We start from the raw sequence: 26,162 nt of genomic DNA on the forward strand, positions 1-26,162 counted from the left end.
GCAGTCTCGGTGCGTCCCGCCGGGTTTTTAAGAGGCGCGAGAGGAAATCGCAGCGCGGCCGCCCATTGGCTGCGGCGAGACCCCCCGTGCCCTCGGCGGCCCGCGGCGGATGGGCGCCGGCCTGCGAGCCGGCCTCTGACCGGCAGGGGGCGCCCTGCGAGCAGCGGCTCCGCCCCGCCCCGCCCCGCCCCCCGCCTCCCGACGCCACGCCCGCCCCCGTCCGAAGGCCAGTGTCTCGCGGGCCAGCGGCCGGCAGCGCGCTGGCCGCCCCCGCCCCACCCCGCTCCGCCCCGCCCGGCTCCGCGGCGGGACGGGTAACGGTTACGAAGCACTTTCGCGCCGCGATTTCTGCTTAGTCATTGTCTTCCAGGAAGCGCTGCCTCAGTTGGGAGCCAACTCTCCGCGGCGGCCGCAGCAGCCGGAGCCGCAGCAGCCGGAGCTGCAGCCCCGGTGCGTCCTTCCTCCCGGGCCGCCGCCGCCGCCGCCGCCGCCGCCGGCCTCCCCGGGCCCGAGCGCAGGCCGAGCTCCCGCCGCGCGGGGCAGGCAACCGCGCGCCCGGCTCTCCCGCCTCGGGGCGCCGTGTCTGCGGGGCGGCCTCCCTCCCCGCCGGCGGCCGCGGCCATGGGCACCGACAGTCGCGCGGCCGGGGCGCTCCTGGCGCGGGCCCGCACCCTGCACCTGCAGACGGGGAACCTGCTGAACTGGGGCCGCCTGCGGAAGAAGTGCCCGTCCACGCACAGCGAGGAGGTGAGGGCGGCCGGGCGGGCGGAGACGCGGGGCTCCGGGCAGGCCGCGCGGGCCGGGCGGCCCCGGGGCGGGCGGCGCGGGGCGCACCTGGGCTCTGCCCGCGGAGGAGGCTGAGGCTGAGGCTGCGGCCCCCGCCCCTGGGGACCCACAGCTGCTGTTGGGGGCGACGGGTCTTTACAAACTTGGCAGGTGCAACTTTACCCCGAGCGATGCCTCCGCCGGGCGTGCCTGGGGCTGGTGTCCCGACTCTGGCCGCGGGGTCAGAGGAGGCCAGTGCGGCGCCCGGCCCCGCTCTCCTCCCACGGCGCGTTCCGGTGAAAGATAGTTTAGACAGAGACTCGTTTCTTTTGAGAATTCAGATGGAGTGGTAAGTAACCCACTTAGCCTGTAGGATGTGGACAATAGTTTCTCTGTGGCTGTGAGACACATTGACTAAACACTCCAATTCGGCTTTGAAACAAAGTATATGTTTTTCTTGCCCAAGAGTAGTCTCAGTTTCTTTGCCCAAAGACTGATCACTGGTTTGAAGTGGCGGAGGTGAAGGTGGAATCCTATGCTCCTTACATTTCAGAGCGGACAGTAAGTAAATCATTGACTCCGCACGAATGATTGCGGAGGCATATTGGTGGTATGGGACAATTCCATAACAGACAAACGAAATAAAACTTCCATTTAGGAGCTCTATTACTTTGAGAAGGCTACTCTCTCTGACTGATAGCTTTAAAGTTGCCTAATATCTTCTTCAGCAGGCTGTTGTGAGGTTGAAACTAGATGTGAAAACGCTCACCATGCAGGCATTTTATCTCCCTTATTTTCTGGTTCAATCGGGACGATGAATATTTTTTAATATATTTTTGATTTTTTTTACAGAGAGAAAGGGAGAGAGAGGGTGGAGAGTTAGAAACATCGATGAGAGAGAAACATTGATCAGCTCCCTCCTGCACACGCCCTACAGGGGATGTGCCCTCAACCAAAGTACATGCCCTTGACCGAAATCAAACCTGGGATCCTGAGTCTGCAAGCCGACACTCTATCCACTGAGCCAAACCGGCTGGGGCAAGATGAATATTTTTTAATAATTGTTTATTTTTCTATTACAGTTGACATACAATATTATATTAATTCCAGGTGTACCACATAGTGATTAGACGTTTATGAAGTCACTTATGAAGTGATCACACAGATAAGTCTGGTACCCATGTGGCACCAATAAAACAAACCTTGATTAAAAGAAAAAAAAACGCCCTAAACTATATCAGAATGTGACATTATCAGTTGTGTTCCTAGGTAGTTTCTGCTGTTTAATATAAAATATTGGTGATAAACTCTACAGCAGCACATGACATCCATCCAAGTATGTGCCAGGCCTGTGCACAGGTCTGGTATTTGCAGTGAGTGTTGTCCAGAGATGAGAGCACTGGTTGTAATTTAAAAGGAATCAGAATCCTGTACCATACTGTGTCCAGGTTCCAGCTCAGTTTGCATGTCTTGTTTTGTTCAAACCACCCCAGTTGGACTATTTCTCCCAAAGATAAATATTTCTATATTTAGTTCTAGACCTTTAATTTCCTCCAGTGCTGCTGGTTCAGTATACTATTTTACATGTATATTGATAATATTAAGTGAAATTTTCTCTTATCTCACTACAACACACTCTAGAGTAGTGGCTTTCAAAGTCTTTTACTGCAAACTCAGTAAGAAATGCATTTATCTTGCAATACAGTTATATACAGACACATGCGCACACACACACACACACACACACACACACACACACACACACACACACACACTAGTACCGTGGTTGGCAAACTGGCTCAGGAGCCACATGTGGCTCTTTGGCCCCTTGAGTGTGGCTCTTCCACAAAATACCACAACCTGGGTGAGTGTATTTAGAAGAAATGGCGTTAGAAGAAGTTTAAGTTTAAGAGATTTGGCTCTCAAAAGAAATTTTAATATTTGTACTGCTGATATTTGGGTCTGTTGACTAGTGAGTTTGCTGACCACTGTACACATATTGGAGATGTGCCCGCAACCGAGGAGCATGCCCTTGACCGAAATCGAACCTGGACCCCTCAGTCCGCAGGCCGACGCTCTATCCACTGAGCCAAACATGTCAGGGTGACCCAATTCTTCATTGTAATGGTAGTTGGCCAGTTGAATTATATGCTATTTTTTAAACTCTTATACAACTGCAGATTTAATGATATACTACATTATAATAATACTTACCTTCAGTGATACTATGTAGGGGTGTGTGTAGGGGGGGAAGGGTAAGAATGAAGAAGCAAAGAGCAAACAGTACCAGGTTAATGTTCAGTTGATACAGATAACATGTAAAAGATTAAAAATCGCTAGGGTTGTGATATAGTCAATGAATTTCTTCTATTATTATAATACATTGGACTGTTCTATGACATTTTCAGAATCCAATATTTATTAAAGAAATGGTTTCAATGCCCGGCCATTTTGGCTCAGTGGTTGAATGCTGATCCATGAACCTTTGATTCCTGGTCAGAACAAATGCCTGGGTTGGGGGCTTGGTTCCCAGTAGGGGACGTGCAGGAGACAGCTAATCGATGTTTCTATCTCAATCCCTCTTCCTTCCTGTGTCTCCAAAATCAAGAAAAAAAAGGGGGGGGGGAAAAATATATATATATATATTCCCTTCAAATATATATATATATAAAATATATATACAAATATATATATATTATATATATATATATAATATATTATTTTTTTTTTTTAAGAAACGGTTTCAAGAAGGGAGAGAATACCCAGAAAATAGATTTACCTTCCTGAATTGGAATTCACTAGGAAAGCCTTAAGTATGCAAACGAGCCATTCTTCCAAAGGAAAATTTCATCACATTCTCCCCTGATTTGAGCCAAAGCACTCCTGATAGAATTGTTAAATTACAATCTGTCCTGCTGCCTCAGCTTTTACTACTTTTTAAAAAGAATATTGACTTGCAATTATCTGGAATAATTATCAACTAGTTTTTATCTACAGACTTAAATTTTATTATAAATATACTTTCTATAAAGATATAAACCTTGTAAACTAAATCTATGTGGATTATTGTATTGTTGTGGATTGTAAATCTTAACATAGGTGACTGAGCTCTTCAATTGATAAACCAGTTGTTCCTTGTAATTATCTGCACTAAGATATAAGCAATAAAGTGTATATATCAGTTTCTATCATAAGCAGTCATAGATCAGATAGTCTCTGTTATTGCTATTAGGAAAGTGCTTTTGCAATTCAGGGACTTGCTGCTAGTTACACGTTTATTTTTTCATTGATTGTCTATAGACTGCAAGGCACTGTGCCCTTGGATAATTATAAGGCAGTGATTTCAAACTGCTAGTGTTGCCCATTAGTAGTCATAAGTCAATTTAGTGAGTTATGGAACAGCATATTTTTTCTAATTAAGAAAAACAAACAGTGCACTTGGCATGTAGTGAACATAAATATTGTTTTGCAAATTTTCTATTATATGTATGTAGGTCCTCCAGAGGTGAATTATGTCTTGCTTTACCACTATCAAATAAGTTTGAAGTATACTGACATAAGAGATAAAAGAATACAAACACTTGAAAAAATTTATAACATACCATAATGTTAGTGTAAAATTTTATTTGCTTATATAAGAAAACATTGAAGCCGGGACCGGTTTGACTCTGTGGATAGAGCATTGGCCTGCGGACTGAAAGGTCCCGGGTTCAATTCTGGTCAACCGCATGTACCTTGGTTTCGGGCACATCCCCAGTGGGGGGTGTGCAAGAGGCAGCTGGTCGATGTTTCTCTCTCATCGACGTTTCTAACTCTCTGTCCCTCTCAATTCCTCTCTGTGTAAAATCAATAAAATATATATTTTTTTTTAAAAAGAAAACATTGAAGACAGGTTGGACAGTCTGTAGACAATGTCTAAGTGTTAGGAAATGACATATGGACTGACATGCACATTGACTTTTGTAAGATACGACTGTGGTGGTTCTCAGACTTCAGAGGACATATCAATTGCTAGGGATGCTTGTTAAATAAAAGTTCTGCCTTATAGCCGAAGCCGATTTGGCTCAGTGGTAGAGCGTCAATCTGCGGACTAAAAGGTCCCAGGTTTGATTCCGGTCAAGGGCACGTACCTTGGTTGTGGGCACATCCCTGGTAGGGGGTGTGCAAGAGGCAGCTGGTCGATGTTTCTCTCTCATCGACGTTTCTAGCTCTCTATCTTTCTCCCTTTCTCTCTGTTAAAAATCAATAAAATATATTTTAAAAAAAGTTCTGCCTTACAGAGTGGTTAAACAGGTCTATTATGAGGCTTAGGAATTTGAATTTTTAATAAACACCACAGGTGAGTCTGAGGTAGTAGTCCCTCTGGCCACATTTAGAGAATCGTGTGTTTGTTTTTGAGGACTATAACAATAGTTTATATTAGTTCTAGTCAGGCTGCCTGGACATGAACCCATGTTTCTCCATTATAAATGTTACTGATTTTTTTGTTTGTTTCTTTATGTATGTTTTTACGTCTTAACAGTTTACTTAAAATTTTATTGGTACAAAAATACTTTTTATATATATATTTTTTTTTATTGATTTTTTTTACAGGGATGAAGGGAGAGAGATAGAGAGCTAGAAACGTTGATGAGAGAGAAACACCAACAAGCTGCCTCCTGCATACCCCCCACCGGGGATGTGCCCGCAACCAACGCACATGCCCCTGACCAGAATCGAACCTAGGACCCTCCAGTCTGCAGACCAACGCTCTACCACTGAGCCAAACTGGTTTTGGCCAAAAATACTTTTTAAATAATTAGATTACTGCTTTAGATCATCAACATTTGAGAATTAAGAGGAGGATAAAATAGATATAAACTTACCTTTGTTATAGAGAACAAACAACCTTGTAGAACTAAAATTTTGGTTTGCATAACATTTCCTATTGACGTCTTTTTCTACTTATCAAACCAATACATTCTTATTATATATGTACAGAAAAGTGTATAGAGTTTGATTAACAGTTTCAAAATGCATTCCTTTTGCAGCTTCGAGATTGCATCCAAAAGACCTTGAATGAATGGAGTTCCCAAATCAGCCCTGATTTGGTCAGGGTGAGTAAAATGTGGGCCAAGAAATCATGTAGTCCAAAAAGGAAGGGAAGTAAGCAGGAAATCAATTTCCTTAGTTTTAATAGGGAAGTCAAATAGATAATTAGCATAAAACTCCCTGTGGCTGATATTCTGAGATGGCAGTCTGAGTCAGTATAAGCTTAAGCTTAAACAGAAAATCTAGACTGTGTAGTCAACTCTTCAACTATTCAAGATACTAGGATTCTCTGTACTTAATTCCCACTAGAGTTTTCTCATAATGTATTTTGTTCCAATTTGTATTTGACTTGATAAAGCAATAACTATTATTAAGTAGTTTTGATTGGTAAATTGCTTTGCTAGAATATCACCCCAATAATATAGTCACTAGAAATAATTTTTTAAATGTCATTTTCTGCTGAAACAGTAAGGAGCTGTATTTCATTAAATGTTAGTATATAACGATATACAGAACACTTGTCTCTAAACCACTCTTTGGGATCCATATCAGCCAAAGGTATATAACAAATCACACACAGACTGCTTTAAAATAATGGAGGAAGTTTTATGCTAGATATACTTGATCCCTGGGCATACTGCAAGTTTTACAACTTGATAACTGCTAGACATGCATTGATTAAAGCCTATTATCAGTCTTTGTTTCTCTAAAATTACCGTTTACCTTATTTATGCATCATTAGAAAACACTTACTGACCAGGTATTGTAATATGCTCATGACTTGTGAGAAAGACCTCACTGTTTACTTTGTTTGAAATGTTTGTGATTAATGAAATGTTTTTAGCATGTCATTATTCAGAATGGATAATAGTATTTTTCATTGGTTTCTTTTATAAGTAAAATTACTTATGGTATTAGTGGTTCTAACTTTTTACAGTCTCCTGCTCTCTGCCCCCATTTATTTGTGTATGTGTTGTGATCTGAGCACCTGATCAAAATGAGACACTTTTCCCCAGAAAATGAACTCACACACACAGTGTTTTACCTGCATTTCAGGGCTTTCCAAACATTATGAAGCCCATTCAGACCTCAGGTAAAGAACCCTACTATCTTTTGGGTTCCCTGCTGCTAAAGAGCTTTATGAATAGTAGAAAATATATAGCTAATCTAAAACATTTTATATTTATTGTAAACATCATGTGTTTATTATAGGAGTTTCCAGATGTCTTGGAATGTACTGTACCTCATGCAGTTGAAAAGATAAGTCCCGATGAAAGAGATGAAATGAAAGTTTCTGGTAAAGTCTAGCTTTTCCAATTCGTTATGTCATACAGCAGAAGTGATAGTTTTTATTGGGCATGGCAACAAGCTTTTCTTTGCTTCTGGTAATGAGTGACTTGGTTACAAAGTGTGATACATAGAAATTTTAATGTCAGCTCTCAGAGGGTGTTACAGGAGGTCATTGTTGGCTACTTCAGTGGAGTCACAATATAACTTTACCTTACTGTTCTTCACAGTCATTTATTAACTTACATTCTGGACTTCAGAGCAGTGGGATGACTAAGCTAGAGGAAATGGAATGAATAAAGGGGAGTCTTAAGAACACTGTCTTCCCAAAGAAGACATAAGCCCTCCCTTCCTGGTGGGACCCTGCCAAACAGTGGCTGGGATGGCCTGGGAGTATAGAAAGAAGCCTGGGCAACAAGTTTCATGGAGAGAAATAAAATACATATTATACCCATTCAACAAGTGACTACTTGCCAGAGACTGTGTGAAGCTCAACAAATGAAAAGGTGCCCGTTCTTGCACTCAGTATAGTCAGCATAACACAATAATGAAAAGCTTGAACTTGACTAAATTGAAATTTCTGGATGTGCAGGTTATTGACTCGGATCATCTTGGGTTAACGAAAGTATTTAATCTCTCTGACTCTGTTTCTTCATCTATAAAATGGGGATGCATCTGTTTCACAGGCTTATTTGTAAGTTACATGAAATTACAAAAGCATTTACCACAGTGATTGGCATAAAGTTAAGTGCTAGGTAGCTATTATTTACTACCATTTGTGTTTGTTGTGGTGTTTCTCTTCTTTTCGTGTCCCACACGGAAAAACAACAGGTTCCTGAGGGGAGGAGCTGGGGATTAAGAAATCAGAGAAAGAAAGAGACAAGAGGCAGAAATAGATTCATTAAGCTGGGAGCCAGGTGGGTGCCATCTTTCTGATGGAGAGACAGTCACACTCACCACAGACAACACAGCATATTTATTGGCTTCCAAAGGGGAGTTTAAGGTCAAAGGGAGTTTCGAGTGTGCCCAGATCCTATTCATCAAAATCTGGGTAAGCTCCTTATTTTTTGGTACAAGATTTAGCATATCAAGACCTGGATGAGTCAAGGTCCTATTTGTTCCTCATTCCAAGCACTTGGATTAAGAAATCAGTATTGATAACAGGATTCTGCCAGTGCCCTCGGGCTCAGCTGATAAGAATTAAAAGAATGTACATGTGCCTTCTCAGGCGGCTCTCTACAGCGGTGTTTTTCAACCTTTTTTGGGCAAAGGCACACTTGTTTCATGAAAAAAATCACGAGGCACACCACCATTAGAAAATGTTAAAAAATTTAACTCTGTGCCTATATTGACTATATATAAAGTAATTCTCTTAAATAGGAATCAAATAAACACAAAGTATTTTATAATTACTTTATTATGAAATATTAAGTAAACAAAATAGTGAAAAATTATAAAATTCTTGTCTTGTCTGCACCTACGGCCCACCAGGCAAGTGTGCCGCGGAACAGTGGTTGAAAAACGCTGCTCTACAGTTTGTGTTGTGGTTGTTTTTTCTTGGGGTGGGGGATAGACTTATGAGATGAGATTTGTTGAGTCTTACTTTGTACCAGGCATTGTGCATGTCCTTTTTTATTGTATTTCTTATAATTCTCAAAACAGTTCTATAAGGTAGGTCTGTCATCCTCATTGCACAGGTGACATTAAATAACTTGAAAGTTGTCATACAGCCAACCCAGTAAGTGGTTGAACCAGGAATCCATCCAGACTCCAAAACCCATTTCTTTCTATTAGTTTCACATTGCTGTTTGTCTTGAAAAGGAAGTGAAAGCAACATTTTCCCTGTGGTTAATTGCACTTCATTATGGTTTAGATTCATCTTGGATCTCTTACAAAAGTTGTCCTTAGTTCCCGGAGAGCTTCATTACCCAAATTCTCCCCATATGAATAGCTTTCCTCTCTCTACTCATCTAAAAATGTCGCTTTGAGAGAGAAGACCATTTCAAATGTCAGACATTAATGGTCAGAGGGACTGTGGTTGGGAGGGTTTGCAAAGAGTATGATTATGGGAGCTAAGGTTGGACTAAGTGAAGATTGACTCACCTGGTAGAGGAGCTGTGCTGGCTTTTAAGTAGAGAACATGAGGAAAGCGGTGTTTTAGGAAGATTATCTAGTAGTGGAAAGGAAAGGAGAAATAAAAGAAATGTATAAGGAAAATTTGTGGTATACTGGTATGTTGAATCCCAGGCATTTTATTAGCCAGTTTTCTATTCATTCTCCTTTTGGATTTTCTCTTCCTACTAATCCATTTATCTATTTGAGTGAATTTAGATTTTTTTAAACAGTGAATTTACATCAAGTAAATATAGATATGTAAAGTTGAGTTGATCTCAACCAGTGGCTCAGTGGTTGAGCATTGAGACCTATGAACCAGGAGGTCACAAGGAGGATTGTTTGTTTTTGATTTCTTCTCATTACAAGCAGTTTTAGTCTCTCTATATATTATAGTTTATTGGAGAGCATAAATAATATGCTCCATTAATGTTTAATTTACTAAATGTACATTTTGAGTAAAAAGTTTCTATTTATCTGACCTACCTTCTAACTAATGGGTAATTAATATTTGCTTTTTTTGTTTTGACATATTTGTTGGCAACTAGCATATAATTTAAAAAGTACAGTGAGAATATACTTTTATGTCTTAAAATGAAAACTATAAAATAATGTTACTAGAAAAGAAAAAACAATCCATTCAGAATTATCTGTCATCTTAGTATTGGTAGCAGTATTAATACTTTATAGTACAATGTTACCCAAATGTAGTAATCAGTTTTATTTTCTTTGTTACCCAGCAAAACTGTTCATGGTAGCATCAAATTCTTCATCATCAACTAAAAATGCAGTTGACATGGGTAAGCAAAATATTAATGTTTTATCTTTATAGTGGACTTTAAATTAGTGTAGGTGTTATATTAGTTATATCTTTTTTACAATTTATCTTTAGTTGAAAGTGTTACAGATGTCCCCTTTGTGTGTTTTTTCCCCATTGAACCCCTCCACCCCGTCCCACTCCTCCAGACCTTCACCACTCTATTGTCTGTGTCATGGGTTATGCATATGTCCATATAAGATTCCCGGTTAATCACTCCCCTCCACACCCATACCCCAGCCATGTTCAGACCCACATAAAATAGAAAATGAACTCATTCAATTTTACCTTTTATTTTAAAAGATTTTTTTAAAGTTGAATTTTTGAGAGAGGGGAAAGAAGAGGGAGAGAGAAACATCAATGTGAAAGTGAAAATAGATCAGCTGCCCTGCACGCCCCCTCCTGGCATGTGCCCTGACTGGAATCAAATTGGCAACTTTTCAGTGCACAGGATGATGCCCAACCAACTGCACCATACCAGCCAGGGCAGCTGATTTTACATTTTAAAGTGCTAACCTAATTTTCTAAAGCTTCTGTAAAATCATATTAAATCATGGAGGGTCATATTTTGATATATAAGAGGAATATAAAAGATGTAAGATTTTACTGTTAACTATGTGTTTGGAAATAGAAATTCTCCTTAATCATATTCTTTGCCCTTTTAATACTATAGATGAAATCAAAACAACAACAAACAAAACGTTTTTTACCTATTTTAGTACTTGGTTTAGGTTATTGTGGTATTATTACAGTTAATCAGTGTCTCCCCCATTCCCCCCATGTATTTATTAAATATATTCATCACAGGGGCTCAACCAGACTTAATTTAAGAAACAGACACAAAACAAATACAGCACCACAGCTAAAGATACAGGGTCCTATGCAGAAATCAAGGCAAGGACAGACTATCTAAGGAAAAAATAAAAAGGCAGCAAAGAAGAGAGGCTGGACAGCCCCGGTCAGGGCTCTTGGCCAGAGACCTGCTTTGTGTAGGTTTCTTGCAGGCACTTCTTGAAGACGGGGTTTTCCAGAGCTCTGCAGTGTGCGTGTTCAATGGACTATCAATGCTGGGTTCTCCTAGCAGGCTTGGATGGAGAGCAGGATGGTCCTGATAGAATACAGAGCAGACCACTTGTCCTTTTGGTGTCCAGGCAGATGTTACCCTGGATATCTACGTGGGGATGAGGGATTTCACTGTGGGCACGTTTTACTGGTAGTCACTGAGGAACTCCAGGGAGAGCTTACGCCTGAAGGCTTCCTGTACTGTGCTAGCTGTTCCCACCCATTAGAAAGGGTTGTCACATTCAGAGAAGGCAGAAGTTCCTTTGTCACCAGACATCATAGGGGTCAGCCTTTGCTCACTTGGCCCAGGCAGGGCAGGGCCCACACTGGGCTCGGCTCCTTTACAAGCTGCAGTGATGCTGGTGGCCGCTGGGTTGCGGTTCTGGGAAGCCACCTGGGCAGCGCTGGCAGAGACATGGGAAGCCTGAGAACACGACTGTAGCTGCTAGTATTTTTTTCTTTTAAAGCATTCTTCCAGTATTTACATATGTTGAATACTTAAATAATTAGCTCTTTAATAAAACTGTGGAGTACACAATAATCATTAAAAATAAACTCAAATGATGTTTATAGAAACTAAGAAATTACTACTATTTACCTCTATAAATATAGATTAAGACCATACATTGTTTTTCAGTCTCAAATTTATTTTTTGCTATGACCACCAGTTGCAGAATATTAGGTCAGAATTCTCATGATCATATCTGTGAGTTATTAGTAGAACTAGAGAAGAAAACGTTATGAAGCTAAGGAAGGCACCAAAAAATCTGGCACCCAGGAAACCAGAAGGTTTGTTCTCCCCGAGAGAGGTGGGTTCCCCAAGAAGAGACAGGCCAAAGAAATCCACTTACCTGCCGAAACCGGTTTGGCTCAGTGGTAGAGCATCGGTATGCGGACTGAAAAGTCCCGGGTTCGATTCCAGTCAAGGGCATGAACGTACCTTGGTTGCAGGCACATCCCCGGTAGGGGGTGTGCAAGAGTCAACTGGTCGATGTTTCTCTCTCATCGACGTTTCTAGCGCTCTATCCCTCTCCCTTCCTCTCTATAAAAAATCAATAAAATATATTTTTAAAAAAAGAAAGAAACAAATTCACTTACCTGCTACATAGACCAAGTAGGTGAATGAACACTTACACTTTCCTTTTTTAATCCTCACCTGAGGATATGTTTTTATTGATTTTGAGTGAGAGAAACACCAATCGGTTGCCTCCCATTTGAGTCCCGACAGGGGATTAACTCTGCAACCTAGGTATATTCTTTGTCCGGGAATCGAACTCAAAACTTTTTGGTGTATGGGGCAATGCTCCAACGAACTGAGCCACCTGGCCAGGACTATACACTTAATTTTTTTTAGAAAGTGGAAATATTCTCTCTCTCTTTTAAATTATATTTTATTGATTTTTCACAGAGAGGAAGGAAGAGGGATAGAAAGCGAGAAACGTCGATAAAAGAGAATCATCGACCAGCTGCCTCCTGCACACCCCCTACTGAGGATGTGCCCACAACCAACGTACATGCCCTTGACCGGAATCGAACCTGGGACCTTTCAGTCTGCAGACCGACGTTCTGTCCACTGAGCTAAACCGGTTTCGGCTAGAAAATGGAAATATTCTAAGGAACAGATAAATTGTGAATCGGAGCAATCTCGTATATAGAAAAATAGTGAATATATGGACAGAATTCAGTGGGATGTTTGAAGCATTAGAAATACCTGTTTTATTATGTAACTAACATTTATCCTCTGCGTTTTCCTTCACATCAGCCTGTTCAGTCCTTGGAGTTGCACAGCTGGATTCTGTGATCATTGCTTCACCTCCTACTGAAGATGGAGTTAATCTTTCCTTGGAGCATTTGCAGCCTTACTGGGAGGAATTACAAAACTTAGTTCAGAATAAAAAAATTGTTGCCATAGGTACCTCTGATCTGGACAAAACACAGTTAGAACAGCTGTATCAGTGGGCCAAGGTAAAGGACAGCTAGATCACGAGCACTGGAGGGGAGGGGTTACGGGGAGGGGGGTTTCCCTTACAGTCTTTCTTGTATTCTGTTGTGTATCGTGCATATAGTGGACACTCACTGTGGAGTACCTATTCCAAATGTGGAAGTTTTGAGACTGATTTTATATACAGAATTGGATTTTTTTCCCCCCTCAAATATATAGGGTGTGTCAAAAAATGCATACACAGTGTTTATTAAAATACATTTCAGTTTCAAAATTGAAATGGAAGTGTGTATACATTTTTGGGACACCCTATATGTCTAATTGAACTTAATATTAGTCTCATTTAAAATGAGTGACAAAAACACTAGAAAGTGGGTATTGAAGCGTTCATAGCCAAATGAATTAAGTCAGTTTTTTTGTTTAATTATGTGATTAAAATATTACATTTTTAATGAGCTATTATTAAACCATGGTTCTGATTTCCTAAAAGTAAGGGGCTATTATATATAACAAATATTTTGCTGACTATTGTTTAAAGTTACATGAGGCTTAGTTTATACACTTGATAATGGAGTCACAAATTAATCCCCCCATGTTCCTCCTCCCCCCTCTCCCCACTATTTGGCCTAATAACATACAAGCTATTAGTGAAGTTGCTTACTGGTATTTTACCTTTACTCTCTGTATCTCTATTCCTTTTACTTCATCCCAAGCTTATCCTTTTCAGAGTTTTCAGTTTCTTGTTGACAAGAAGACCCTAGAGAAAGTGTTGCCTCTTCTTCCTTTGACGTGGTGGTAGCTGGAATGTGTCTGAGGCCCTGCTAGAGAGCCTTGGGTGATCCAGAATGTATCTATAAATTAACCAGAGGAGCTATTAGAAATGATCTAATATTCTCTTTTCAAAATGTCTCTGATTAATAACCATTTTATACTTTAACATTAAATGTACTTGTCATTTGTGTTTGATCCTCTACCTTTAAGACATATTCCCTCTGTAGTTGGAACCATCAAGTCTGTTTCTGAGGCAGATGTATTAGATTGCAGGTTCTAGCAGGAGACATTTTAATATTGTAGTACTATATTGGCTTTCCCCCCACCTAGAGCTATTTTTCCTTTCCCTGTTACTGCTAACATGAGTTAGAAAACATACATTAATAAATACATTGATGTAAAAGTAATTTATAAACTTTTAAGTGCTATAGAATGTGATATTTCATAATTTCCAAATTGAGTCTTTGTATCATCATCTACTTTCAGTAGTACTTAATTTAGTGGAGATATCATGATTTATTTATTTATTTTTTCATTTCTAGGTCAAACCAAATAGTAACCAAGTTAATCTTGCCTCCTGCTGTGTGATGCCACCTGATTTGACTGCATTTGCTAAACAATTTGACATACAGCTATTGACTCATAATGACCCAAAAGGTGAGACAGATTTTCTTTTTTTTTTCTTCTTGTTTTTTTATTAAGGTATTATATGTATACATATCTTACCATTGCCCCCCAGAGTTTTGCCCTCACCGCCCCCCCCCACCCCCCCCAGAGTTTTGCATCCATTGGTTATGCTTACATGCATGCATACAAGTCCTTCGGTTGATCTCTTATCTCCCCCATTTCTCCCAGATTTTCATTTGTAGACTTTGATCATGAGCTTTTATCTTACAAGAAACTACTTGTTAAAATTGAATTTCTAATTGTGTACAGTGAGAGGGGCACAATGCTATTTCCAGAACTATTGGTAATGGCTATTTCAAGACCATATATGCCTTTTATTTTTGTTTCAGAGAGCTTTAGTTTTGTCTTTGTACCAATGGGGGAAAACGTGAAGGGATTGTTTCCTGAATATTGGCCTATTTAGATTTATAAGTATTAAGCTACACAGAAAAGATCTTTTAAGTTATTCTAAATAGTATCATATATAATTTTACCAAGTACAACAAAGATTGTACCAAAGAGGCACTTAATTAAAGAGGATAAATATCTGGAAAAAGAGGCAGACAATTTAATTTGAAATGTAAGCATTTTAGGATTGGTGATTGAATAGGTATTTTATTAAGACATATATATTTGGTTCTAATAGAAATATTATTTGATTAATGAGAATGGCTTGTCTGCCTTCTGTAGAATAATTTTTTTGTCAACTTTTATATGAGAACTATAGAAGCTGGGGAGAGAATATTTTACACTTGATACTGTTGTTTATTCTGTTCTATTCTCATTTTATTACTGTTTTGTAGGGAAAGGAGGTGGCATTTTACTCAGTAAATCTACAGGCTGTATGAAATAGTATTTTTGGTGTAGTTTTGGGGTTTCTTTTTGTTTTTTAATCCTCACCAAGGATATTTTCTTCCCCATTGCTTTCTAGAGAGAGTGGAAGTGAGGGAGGAAGAGAGAGAGAGAGAAAAAAAATCTGGTTGGCTCTTGCTACTGAGGTTGGGAAACCTGCAACTGAGATACATGCCCTTGACTGGGAATTGAATCCATAACCCTTCAGTCTGAGGGCAATGCTCTAACTGTTGAGCAAACCAGCCAGGGCATTTTTTGGTGCAGTTTTAAGTGACAACTGTCTTGTGAATTTTAAATATCCATATTGGAGGTAATTACACTTTATAGATTATCATCCTTGGAGAAAAAACAATGGGTTTTTATTTCCATGTCTAAAAAGATGGCATTATATTAGTGTTTTGATTCAGTTAATTTTTAGGATGCTTATGGATAACCTCTTAAGACTTTATACTTTTGTTAGCCCTCTGTCTCATTTTTTACATTCTGGGGGAAGCAGAGAAAGAGCTTTTCTTTTATTTTTTGTTAAACATATTTTTATTTATTTCAGAGAAGAAGGGAGAGAGAATGAGAGAGAGAGAGAGAATCATTGATCAACTGCCTCCCTCATGCCCCACACTGGGGATGGGGCCTGCAATACAGGCATGTGCCCCGGCCGGGAATCCAATCATGATATTCTGGCTCACAGATTGATGCTCAACCACTGAGCTGGGCAAGGAGAAGGAGTTTTAATAGTTTTGTTCCTCAGATGCCGGGCATCCTGCTAAATGCCTCAGAGAGAGTATCTGTAATCTTCATAACAACTGAAACTAGGCATTCTATTGATGAGAATGGAAGCCTCGGAGGTTAAGAAACTAGCCAAGGTCACTCCACTGGCCAGGGTAAAGTTTGAACTTGACCTAGGTCCTAGCTGAATTTAGAGCCTTTCCTCACTATGTCATACTGTCTCTCTGATCTGTAACATTTCAAATCAGCCAGAACAACATAGTGCACAGATTCACTTTTTTAAAAGTCGTTTTAGTGAAAATCTAACAAAGAATTGCTACTGCTGACTCATTCTATAATATAAACCATTAAAATTTTAACTTTCCATAGGTTGGTAATATTATATCAACTTACATTTTTACTTTGGGTTGGGAGCTCTTTCAACAGTAATTATTACCAATAGCAGTTGTTACCAGCAGCTCATAGATGAGCCTGTACCCTGATTAGTTCCACTTGGAAAAAACTCTATCCTTTTTCTAGTAGAAAAGGAAATAGGAAAAGACTAAGGTGTCTAGTATTTTGTTTCCATGTTATTTAAATGTTGGCATGTGGATTATGTGCTAATACATAATAGTTAGGAAAAATATAGTGCATATGTATCGCAGAAGAGAAATGTAATCCTTTTTTTTTATGTCTTTGTTTTACTAATATAATTTGACAGTTGGATGTCTTATTTTTTTAATCTTTACTGTTGAAAGTACTACATATGTCCCTTTTTCCCCCCATTGACCCTTTCTAGCTCGCCCCCACACTGGATGTCTTTTTAATTTTAATTCTAAACCCTTTGATTAGAATATATAGACTGATCCTGCATATGCCAGTAACGAATCTTCATACACTTTGATCTATGAACGAAGCAATTCTTCTCTTAAAAGATTTGTCATGTTTACTTATTCTAAGGAGTTAACATAGTTGAATCAAAAGTATGTAGTTAAACCCTGGTCAAGTGGCTCAGTTGATTGGAGCATTGTCTCAATTTTTATCCTTCTTCCCTCAAGATAGTCTCTTCTCCTTTAGACTGTCTGATAAACAAATTCATGTTAATGTTACTTTTCCTAATGAGACATTTGCTTTCTACATAGGAAAACTAGATGTTTACTAGCTGTGTGATCTTGGGCAGGTTATCTAACTTGTCTGTTTTAGTGTCCCCTTGTAAAGGGGGATATTACCTATCTCTTAGGGTTAGTGTGTGGATTCAATGAGTTAATACATTTAAAATACTTAGAAAAGTGCCTGGTGAATAATAGATTTACTGGGGATTTACTATTGGTGCTATTCAAATATCACAACAGTTCATTGGAGCAAACTGGTCCTCTAGTGCTTCCAAATCATCTATATAATAAAGAGCCAGGGTCATAATGACTGTTACGACTGAAGGCTTGACCAGACCAGAAGTCAGTGCTGGGTTGCCTAGGGGGCTGTGGATCAGGCCTGGAAAGAGGCCTGCAGAGAGAGAGGCAGGGTCTGATCCATAACCTCTGTGGCAGCCATTGATGAGAACTTGCCTCTTTTTCTCTCCCAGCCTGGCCAACAGCCCCACCTTCAGTTCTCTCCAGGTCTCCACAGGGGCTGCTGATGAGCTCCACCTTTCTGATCAGGCCCCATTGATAGGTCCAGCGACACTGACCGGCATAGAAACTGACCAATCAGAACCAAATCAGGGTGACTATAAGGAACCAATGGCTGTCTAGGAGGCAGAGCTTTTAATGCTAACTGGCACAGAAACTGACCAGCCAGAACCAAATCTGGGTCAACTGTGAGGAGCCAATGGCTACCTAGGAGGCAGAGCTTTTGATGCTGACTGGCATAGAAACTGACCAGTCAGAACCAAATTGGTCAGCAGAGGAGGGCAGTTGGAGGTGAGATCAGACTGACAAGGCAGGACAGTTAGGGGCGATCAGGCAGGCACAGGCAGTCGGGGGCAAGATCAGGCAAGCAGGCAGGCAGAAAGAGATGGGGGTGATCAGGCAAGCAGGCAGAGGGGCTGGGACAATTAGGCAGGCAGGCAGGCAGGTGAGTGGTTAGGAGCAAGTGGTCCCAGATTGTGAGAGGGGTGTCCAATTGGAGTGGGTGCAGGCTGGGCTGAGGGTACTCCCCCTCTGTGCATGAAGTTTATGCACCAGGCCTCTATGATATAAATAATATTTAACTGTATGGTTGTTTCTGACCCAGTGGAATCTTTTCATATTGATTGATTGATTCAGCAGACACCTACTCTGTTCCAGGCATTGTTTCTAAGTACTAGAGATATACAACCAAGTCAGACAAATTCCAGCTCTCACCAAATTGATTTTCTAATGGGCAGAGACAAACAATAACGTAAATGATAAATGGTGATAGAGAAAATTTGGCTAAGGGAGAAGTGTGCTCAGGTTAGGGATTATTGGTCAGGGAGGCCTCACGGTGCCCGAGGCTGACTTCCAGGAGGCCGGAGGCAGCACTGTCAGGATTGTGCCAGCGGTGCCTGGCCCGTTCTCCAGAAATTGGACCTACAGGACTACTGAGGGAGAGCGTGGCTGCCCCCAGGCTGACGGGACATTGGGAAGGGTCAGTCAGCTGAGCAGTGCTCCTGCTGTTGGAGTGCACTGACCATCATTCCTACATTGAACACCTGCCCCTGGTAATCAGTGTGCATCATAGCAACTAATCTACTGGTCGTCTCATTCTTTCAGATGGTTCAATCCTAATGATCGCTTAGGCTTTTGTATATATAGATGCTTACCTACATAGTAGGTGCTTTTGTTTTCAAATTTAACTCTGGTTTTTATTTGTTGTTGTTTGTTTGTTTTAAGAACTGCTTTCTGAAACAAGTTTTCAAGAAGCTCTTCGGGAAAGCATCCCTGACATTCAAGCACATGAGTGGGTGCCACTGTGGCTACTGCGATATTCAGTCATTGTAAAAAGTAGAGGAATTATCAAATCAAAAGGCTACATCTTACAAGCTAAAAGAAGGGGTCCTTAACTATGACTTAGGATCATAACTTACTGACTTGTATTTTCTTTGACTATAAGATAAAATTGAGATATGTAAAAATCTATTTACTGTGGTGTCATTGAGGCAAATATTCTTTAGTAATATTTGACATGTTACCTGTCAAGTTTTGAATACTTCTCTTGCCTCCTATCACTTAACTCACATGAACCTCTGTATTGTTTTCATTAAACTATTGTTTTCTAATTCAAATCATCTACAAAGAAAATATTTGCAATATATTTTGCCTTTATTTTTATGACTAATAGAAATTAAGAATGTTTGTTGTTAGGTATATTTTGGCCTACGCATCAGGATAATGTATAGTAGTAGGTACATATTTTTTATTTCAAAAAAACTCATTAATTGCTTCTTACTCTATAGTATAACTAAGCAATTTGGTTACAATTGTTAAAACTGCTGAAATACTGGAAGATATTTTTCCTGTTGATAAGATTATTATATCTCAGAGTAACTGGAGTAGCTGGGATCTAGTAGTAGTGTAAATAAAATTCATGTCTTCAGTACATGGATAGAAACAATTTTTTATTAAGTTTACTTAATAACCTTGCTGGTAGTTTACCTATAATGACTTAAAACCTTGTATTCCTGTGCCATATTTTCTCTTGCTGTTATTTACAAAGACAAACCAAAGTAAATCTAAAAAGGAGACTAGAATCACCCCCAATAAATTCAACTTAAAAAAAAGAAAAAAGAAAAATGAGAATAGAAACTTTGAAATAATTGTTTGGAAGTTTTATAAAAGCTACTTATTACCTTCAGATTCTTTTTAATTCTTGATTTACCCTTAATATTTTGCTATTCATTCAAGAATACCCAATAAATATTGAGCAATTGCCATGTGCTGGGGACTGTGGGCTCTGGAAAGAGGAGGGGGCTCAGGGATTAAGAGTAAATTGCTAACTATGATATTTGTTCCCCACTAAAAACTGACTATGAGGGACTAAAAGCAAGGAAAGAGGTATAAAAAGCCTTACTTATTTAAAAGCAAAACAATATAATCAGAACTTTAGCGCTAAAAGAGACTTTAGATCATTTAATATAATTCCTCATTAAAGAGCCAGAAAATAGCAAATAAATAATCTTTGACCTATGATATATACTATATATCTCCTTAATTCTATAAACTGGGAAGTTCTTTAAAAATCTCTTTTCTCTCAATTAATACTTTTAAACCATGCATTTTAATATATGATTTATAAATATAAACATATATATAAACATATATATAAACTAATATATTATATAAAACTAATTTGCCCAACTTTTTTCAATGTAGGGAAAAAAACTATGGTTCCATATTCAAAGTAAATACACTAGACTCTTATCATAAATAAGGTTTTGAGTTTAGTGGTTAGATAATTTGATCATCAGAATTGTATTGTTAAATCGATTGATTTACCTGATAAAACTTACTTAGACTTTGAGCTTCCTAAAGCCTTATACAGCCTTTATATTAATTGTGTGTAATGTTATTAAATGTATATAATTAACTTTTTTATTTGGAAACATACATTTTTCATATAATGTAAGTCTTTAAACAAATGCTCGTCTTAATTTAAGCCTATATACAAGTTGTTCAAGATACTTTAAGAGGAAATTTTAATATCACATTTATTGTTTTCTTTTAACCCTCATCTTACAAATAATGGATTGTTTGAAGGGTTATTTTGAAAATGGGAAAAAATGTATGCTGTTAATGTATCCAAACTTAAGAGGAGCCTTTTTGTGTTCTTTCCCCCCCACTCCTGACAAAGAAGATTATAGATTCATTTTGTGAAAGGGATCATGTTTGAAATATTTAAATGAGTGTTTGTTTCATTTCTCTATCTTTAATTAGTTATTAAATAACTTTTTTTTAAAAATCTATTTTGATTTCAGAGAGGAAGGAAGAGGGAGAGAGAGAGAAATATCAATGATGAGAGAGAATCATTGATAGGCTGCCCCTTGCACGTGCCCCCTACTGATTAAGCCCAAAATCCCAGCATGTGCCCTTACTGTGAATCAAACTGTGACCTCCTGGCTCATAGGTTAATGCTCAACCACTGAGCCACACCAGCCAGGCTGAATAAACTTTTTAAAGAAAAAGTTGATTTTTTAAGACTATATAATTTTTCAAGCTGATGTTCACATCTTTTTGTGTGTGTGAACTATCAGAAAATAGTGAATACTTTTCAAATATTTAAGAACTTAATGTTTAAAAAGCCATAAAAGAAGTGGTACTACCAAATAATTGCTTAAAGCTGAAAGCTAAGTTATCAATAGTGTCTACAACAGATATATTTTCTGGGGAGATGAGTATCCAGGGACCAAGACAGAAAGAATTCATCTAATTTTTTTTTTTCAGTAAACATGAAAAAAAACCAAAAACATTGCAGCTTATCATTACATTTCCAAAATACACTGGAGCCTTACTTTAGCACAATATACTGTAACTAGGGAGTTTGTTTTGTGATAAGTCTATCTTGAATTCCCATCCAAGAAACTGTAGTCACCAGAAGGACCAAGGTGTCTTATAAAATACGTCCACATAGTGTAAATTCTGAAGACCACTTGTGCCAGTACACTAGTAGATATTCACTTAGGGATAACCCATGCTAGAATTTGAATCACAAGTAACAGCTAATAATTTTTTTAAAATATATTTTATTGCTTTTTTACAGAGAGGAAGAGAGAGGGATAGAGAGTTAGAAACATCGATGAGAGAAAATCATCTATCACCTGCCTCTTGCATACCCCCTACTGGGGATGTGCCCGCAACCAGAATCGAACCCGGGACCTTTCAGTCTGCAGACCGATGCTCTATCCACTGAGCCAAACTGATTTTGGCAACAGCTAATAATTTTTTAGTACAGCCTAATTTCTCAAGAAAGATTAGACAGCTATGTGTGAAATGGGGAAAAAAGTCATTCTATTTTGAATGGATAGTTCAGACTTTTCTCTACCAGAGCCAATCAATAACTGAAATAGAATCTTAATTATATCTCTTCAGACAAGATTTCTGTTCTAATATTTCCACCCATCATTTTCAATATTTGGAAATGTAAGCAACAATATATTTATCGTATATTGGCTGACAGTTCATTTTTCTGCCAATGGTACATTTAAAGAAATTTGAAGTTGTTTTAATGAGAATTTAGTTATTTTGTTTTTCTATCCTCACCCAAGGATATGTTTAGTATTTTTTCATTGATTCTAGAAAGAGGGGAAGGGAAAGGGAGAAAGAGAAACATAGATGTAAGAGAGAGAAACATCAGTTGGCTGCCTGCTACGCATGCCGCTACTGAGGATCAAACCTGAAACCTGGGTATGTGCCCTGACTGGGAGCACCAATACCCTTCAGTGCATGGGACAGTGCTCTCACCATTGAGAACATCAGCCAAGGCTGAACCTATTTTTTTAAACTTAACTTCCTAATGTATCAGAATTTATACCTGTTATTTTCCCATAATGTTAGTGGGATGTCAGTTTTATTTTTGAAAATATGTAACATATCTTTTCCCTACCAGATAATTCTACTGTCTATTTTAATGTACTATAAAATACAGACAAAATATAAAGCATTGAGTTTTTTTAATCCTCACTTGAGGATATGTTTTCATTGTTGAGAGAGACAGAGAGAGAAACATATCAATTGCCTCCTGTATGCACCCTGACCAGGAATCAAACCCACACTTTTTGGGATACAGGATGCCCTCCAACCAACTGAGCCACTTGGCCAGGGCAAAAATATAATACAGCGCCATGAGCGCGTGGGAGCAGCGGGGCTGCCAGCAGACTGGGGACTGGAGCCACAGCAGGAGGGGCTGGGCAGGGGTGCGGGGATGCGCCGAAACCCACCCCTGTGCCCACCGCAGCCTTGCCACCCACAGTTCCTTTCGAGGTGCAGAAATTCACGCACTGGGCCCCTAGTTCATATTTATAATAGTTTTTAATTTTGCTTATGAATTTAAAGTGTGAGTATATTTTAATTGAGTTGTTTTAACAGTTGAAAACATCCTGAAACATTATACTGATTTTGAACTCTAAGTATATGAAAATAAATTATAAATAATTTTTAAATATCCAAGCCATAAAGCTATTCATGCATTCATTCAATAGCTATATATAAAATGCCTGATATGTAACACATTGTGCAAGGTATTTGGCAGGTACACACAGAAATATAAAGATCTGTACATGAACCAGACCAATAAAAACCTGCATCTATTAATGATAGCTATGGTGAAAAGAGATTGGGGGATGCGTGGAAGGAAGTGGGGCTTGGAAGCACTATTTTTAGAAGACTCCTCTGAAGAAATTAGCTTTAGGACAGGATCAGAAGAGGAGGTATGGGCAGGCATTTTGCCCAGTTTATAGATGTGTTTTTATTGAATGACAGTTTATAATATAAACTTTAGAAATTTAGTGGAAACACTTTAAGATCTTGTGCTTACCAAAGAGAAAGGAATGACTTCTGATGAGAAAAGAGTAGGTAAGGTTGGGAAAGTCCGGTTATATAAAAGGGAGACTAAAACTTGCTCAAATCCCCTGAACATATCAGGATATATTCTAACGTAGTTTCACTACCAGAAAAGTCAAAAACTTAATATGTATCCCTCAGTAATGAATAAATGTATAAAATGTTATATAAGATTTTTGTGTGTTGGTCTGTTATTTTAAGAAGATTCATATTTTATAATATGCATTACTTATTTTGACTGAGCACTATCTTGTTTCTTTACTCACTGTTGATTCTTGCATCCTACTCCATTTATGTTCTCTTATTTCTTAAGTCTGTCCTTAGTAATTAGCAAAGGTCTTTGGGCAATAAATGTTTAGGCCCTGTTTGTCTGAAAATGTATTTATTTTGTTCTCAACTTTAATGGTCATTAGACACTAAAGAATTCTAATTTTCCAAGTACTTTCCCTCAGCAACTTAAATATTCCACTGACAGTATATATACTCTTGTTAATGAAAATCTGGATTTCCTTCCCTAGAAATAATGACTTTTTCTCTAGTTGCTTTTTTTATTTTTAGTTGAGATTTCAACTTATTTTGATATGTATAGAATTAAAATAAAGCAAAATAATTAAAACTGGCTGCAAAAGTTTTTTATAACAAAAAAGTGTAATCATATAAGAAAACTAATTAGATTTAATCAAAAGTTGAATCTTCAGTTCTTCAAAAGACACTGTTAAGAAAATGAAAATGTGCTCTGGCTGGTGTGGTTCAGTGGTTGGAGTGTCTGCCCAAGCACCAAAGGATCTTGGGTTCAACTGGGTTGCAGGTTTAATCCTGGCCTCTAGTCAGGGAGTGTCTGGGAGGCAACCCCTCCCTCCCTCCCTTCAACTTTCTCTAAAAGCCAATGAAAAAACATATTCTCGGGTGAGGATTAACACTCCCTCGCGCCCCCTCCCCCCCAATTAAAAAAAGGACAATGAAAATTGAAGCCATCAACTGGGGGAATATTTCCAATACATATTTCTGATGAAAAATAAATTGGACATAATCAATTTTTTTTAATTGTATTTCAAATGACACCATCATGAAAGTGAAAAGACATCACAGAATGGTAGAAAATATTTACAAATCATATCAGATAAGGATCTTGTATCCAGAATGTGTAATACAACCCAATTAAATATAGCAAAACATGCCCACTGGTGTGGCTCAGTGGCTGAGCATCAACCCATGAACCAAGAGGTCACTCGTTTGAATCCTGGTCAGGGTACATGCCCAAGTTCCGTGCTCAATCCTCAGTAAGGGATGTGCAGAAAGCAGCCAATTGGTGTTTCTACTGCTCTATCCTCTATCTCTCTAAAGTCAATAAAAACATTTTTAAAAAATAGCCAAGACCGGTTTGGCTCAATGGATAGAGCGTCGGCTTGGGGACTGAAGGGTCCCGGGTTCGATTCCGGTCAAGGGCATGTACCTTGGTTGCGGGCATATCCCCAGTAGGGGGTGTGCAAGAGGCAGCTGATCGATGACTCTCTCTCATCGATGTTTCTGTCTCTCTATCTCTCTCCCTCTCTGTACAAAACCAATAAAATATATTTTTTTAAAAAACATTTTTTAAAAATAAAAATAGCAAAAGATTAAAACATTTTTCTCCAAAGATTACATGAATAACTAGTAAGAACATTAAAAGATGCTCAACATCTTTGTCGTCAGGAATAATTACTTTAAAACTACAATAAAATACCACTAAAACTTTAAAAGACTGAGAATACCAAGTGTTGGTGAGGATATGGAGCAAACAGGACTCTCATATTGCTAATAAGAATGTAAAATGTTGCCAAGACCGGTTTGGCTCAATGGATAGAGCGTTGGCTTGGGGACTGAAGGGTCCCAGGTTTGATTCCGGTCAAGGGCATGTACCTTGGTTGCGGACATATCCCCAGTAGGGGGTGTGCAAGAGGCAGCTGGTCGATGACTCTCTCTCATCGATGTTTCTAACTATCTCTCTCCCTCTCTGTACAAAATCAATAAAATATATATTTTTTAAAAATGTAAAATGTCATCACTCTAGAAAATTTTATATTTATTACGAAATTAATGTACACTTACCCTATGACCAGCAATTCTAGATATTCACTCAAGAGAAATAAAAACGTGTGTCCCAAAATATATAAATGTTTACAGTACTTTATTCATAAATCTGAAAACTGGAAACCCAAATGCTATCAACAGTTGAATGGATGAGTTATATTATCAATTAATGGAATACTACACAGCAATTAAAAAGAATGAAGTGTACACTACACAGTAACACAGATGAATCTTAGAAACATGCTAAGTGAAAGAAGCTAGATATGAAAAAGTACATATTGTGCTAATTTCTTTACATAAAATGTTAGAACACAAAAAATATGTCTCAAATGGTTGCAAAGTGTCAGCTGAAATTAATCTTGCCTGTATACTGGCTTGAGGTTGGTCTGCCTCTAACCTTGCTCAGTCTCTCAACAGGTATAAGCCTTCTCCATAGTGTAGCTCATAATGTGCAGCTAGCTTCCCACAGAATAAATAAGTGAGATTGCAAGATAGAAGTCAGCCATTTTTGTAACCTAATCTTTTTTTTTAGTGACTTTCAAACTTTTTGAATGCTAACCCACAATAAAAT

General features: G+C 38.8%; 1 protein-coding gene and 1 pseudogene across 2 annotated transcripts; one reads left to right on the plus strand and one right to left on the minus strand.

Moving 5' to 3' along the window:
- Nucleotides 1-319: 319 nt before the first annotated feature.
- On the plus strand, nt 320-19,752 carry GCLM (glutamate-cysteine ligase modifier subunit). Of its 2 annotated transcripts, none has more exons than XM_036445598.2 (7): nt 320-747; nt 5,796-5,861; nt 7,009-7,093; nt 9,936-9,995; nt 12,837-13,039; nt 14,330-14,444; nt 18,860-19,752. In XM_036445598.2, the coding sequence occupies exons 1-7, from the start codon at nt 622-624 to the stop codon at nt 19,027-19,029; spliced, it is 825 nt and encodes a 274-aa protein (XP_036301491.1). In that variant the 5' UTR covers nt 320-621; the 3' UTR covers nt 19,030-19,752. The 2 variants fall into 2 exon arrangements, with proteins under 2 accessions (XP_036301491.1, XP_036301492.1); XM_036445599.2 differs by lacking the exon at nt 320-747 and adding an exon at nt 2,216-2,278.
- Nucleotides 10,972-12,181, minus strand: LOC118724816 (annotated as a pseudogene).
- Nucleotides 19,753-26,162: the final 6,410 nt, after the last annotated feature.

Source organism: Pipistrellus kuhlii, unplaced genomic scaffold (assembly GCF_014108245.1).
Source record: "Pipistrellus kuhlii isolate mPipKuh1 unplaced genomic scaffold, mPipKuh1.p scaffold_m20_p_2, whole genome shotgun sequence".
Classification (NCBI taxonomy): Eukaryota; Metazoa; Chordata; class Mammalia; order Chiroptera; family Vespertilionidae; genus Pipistrellus; species Pipistrellus kuhlii.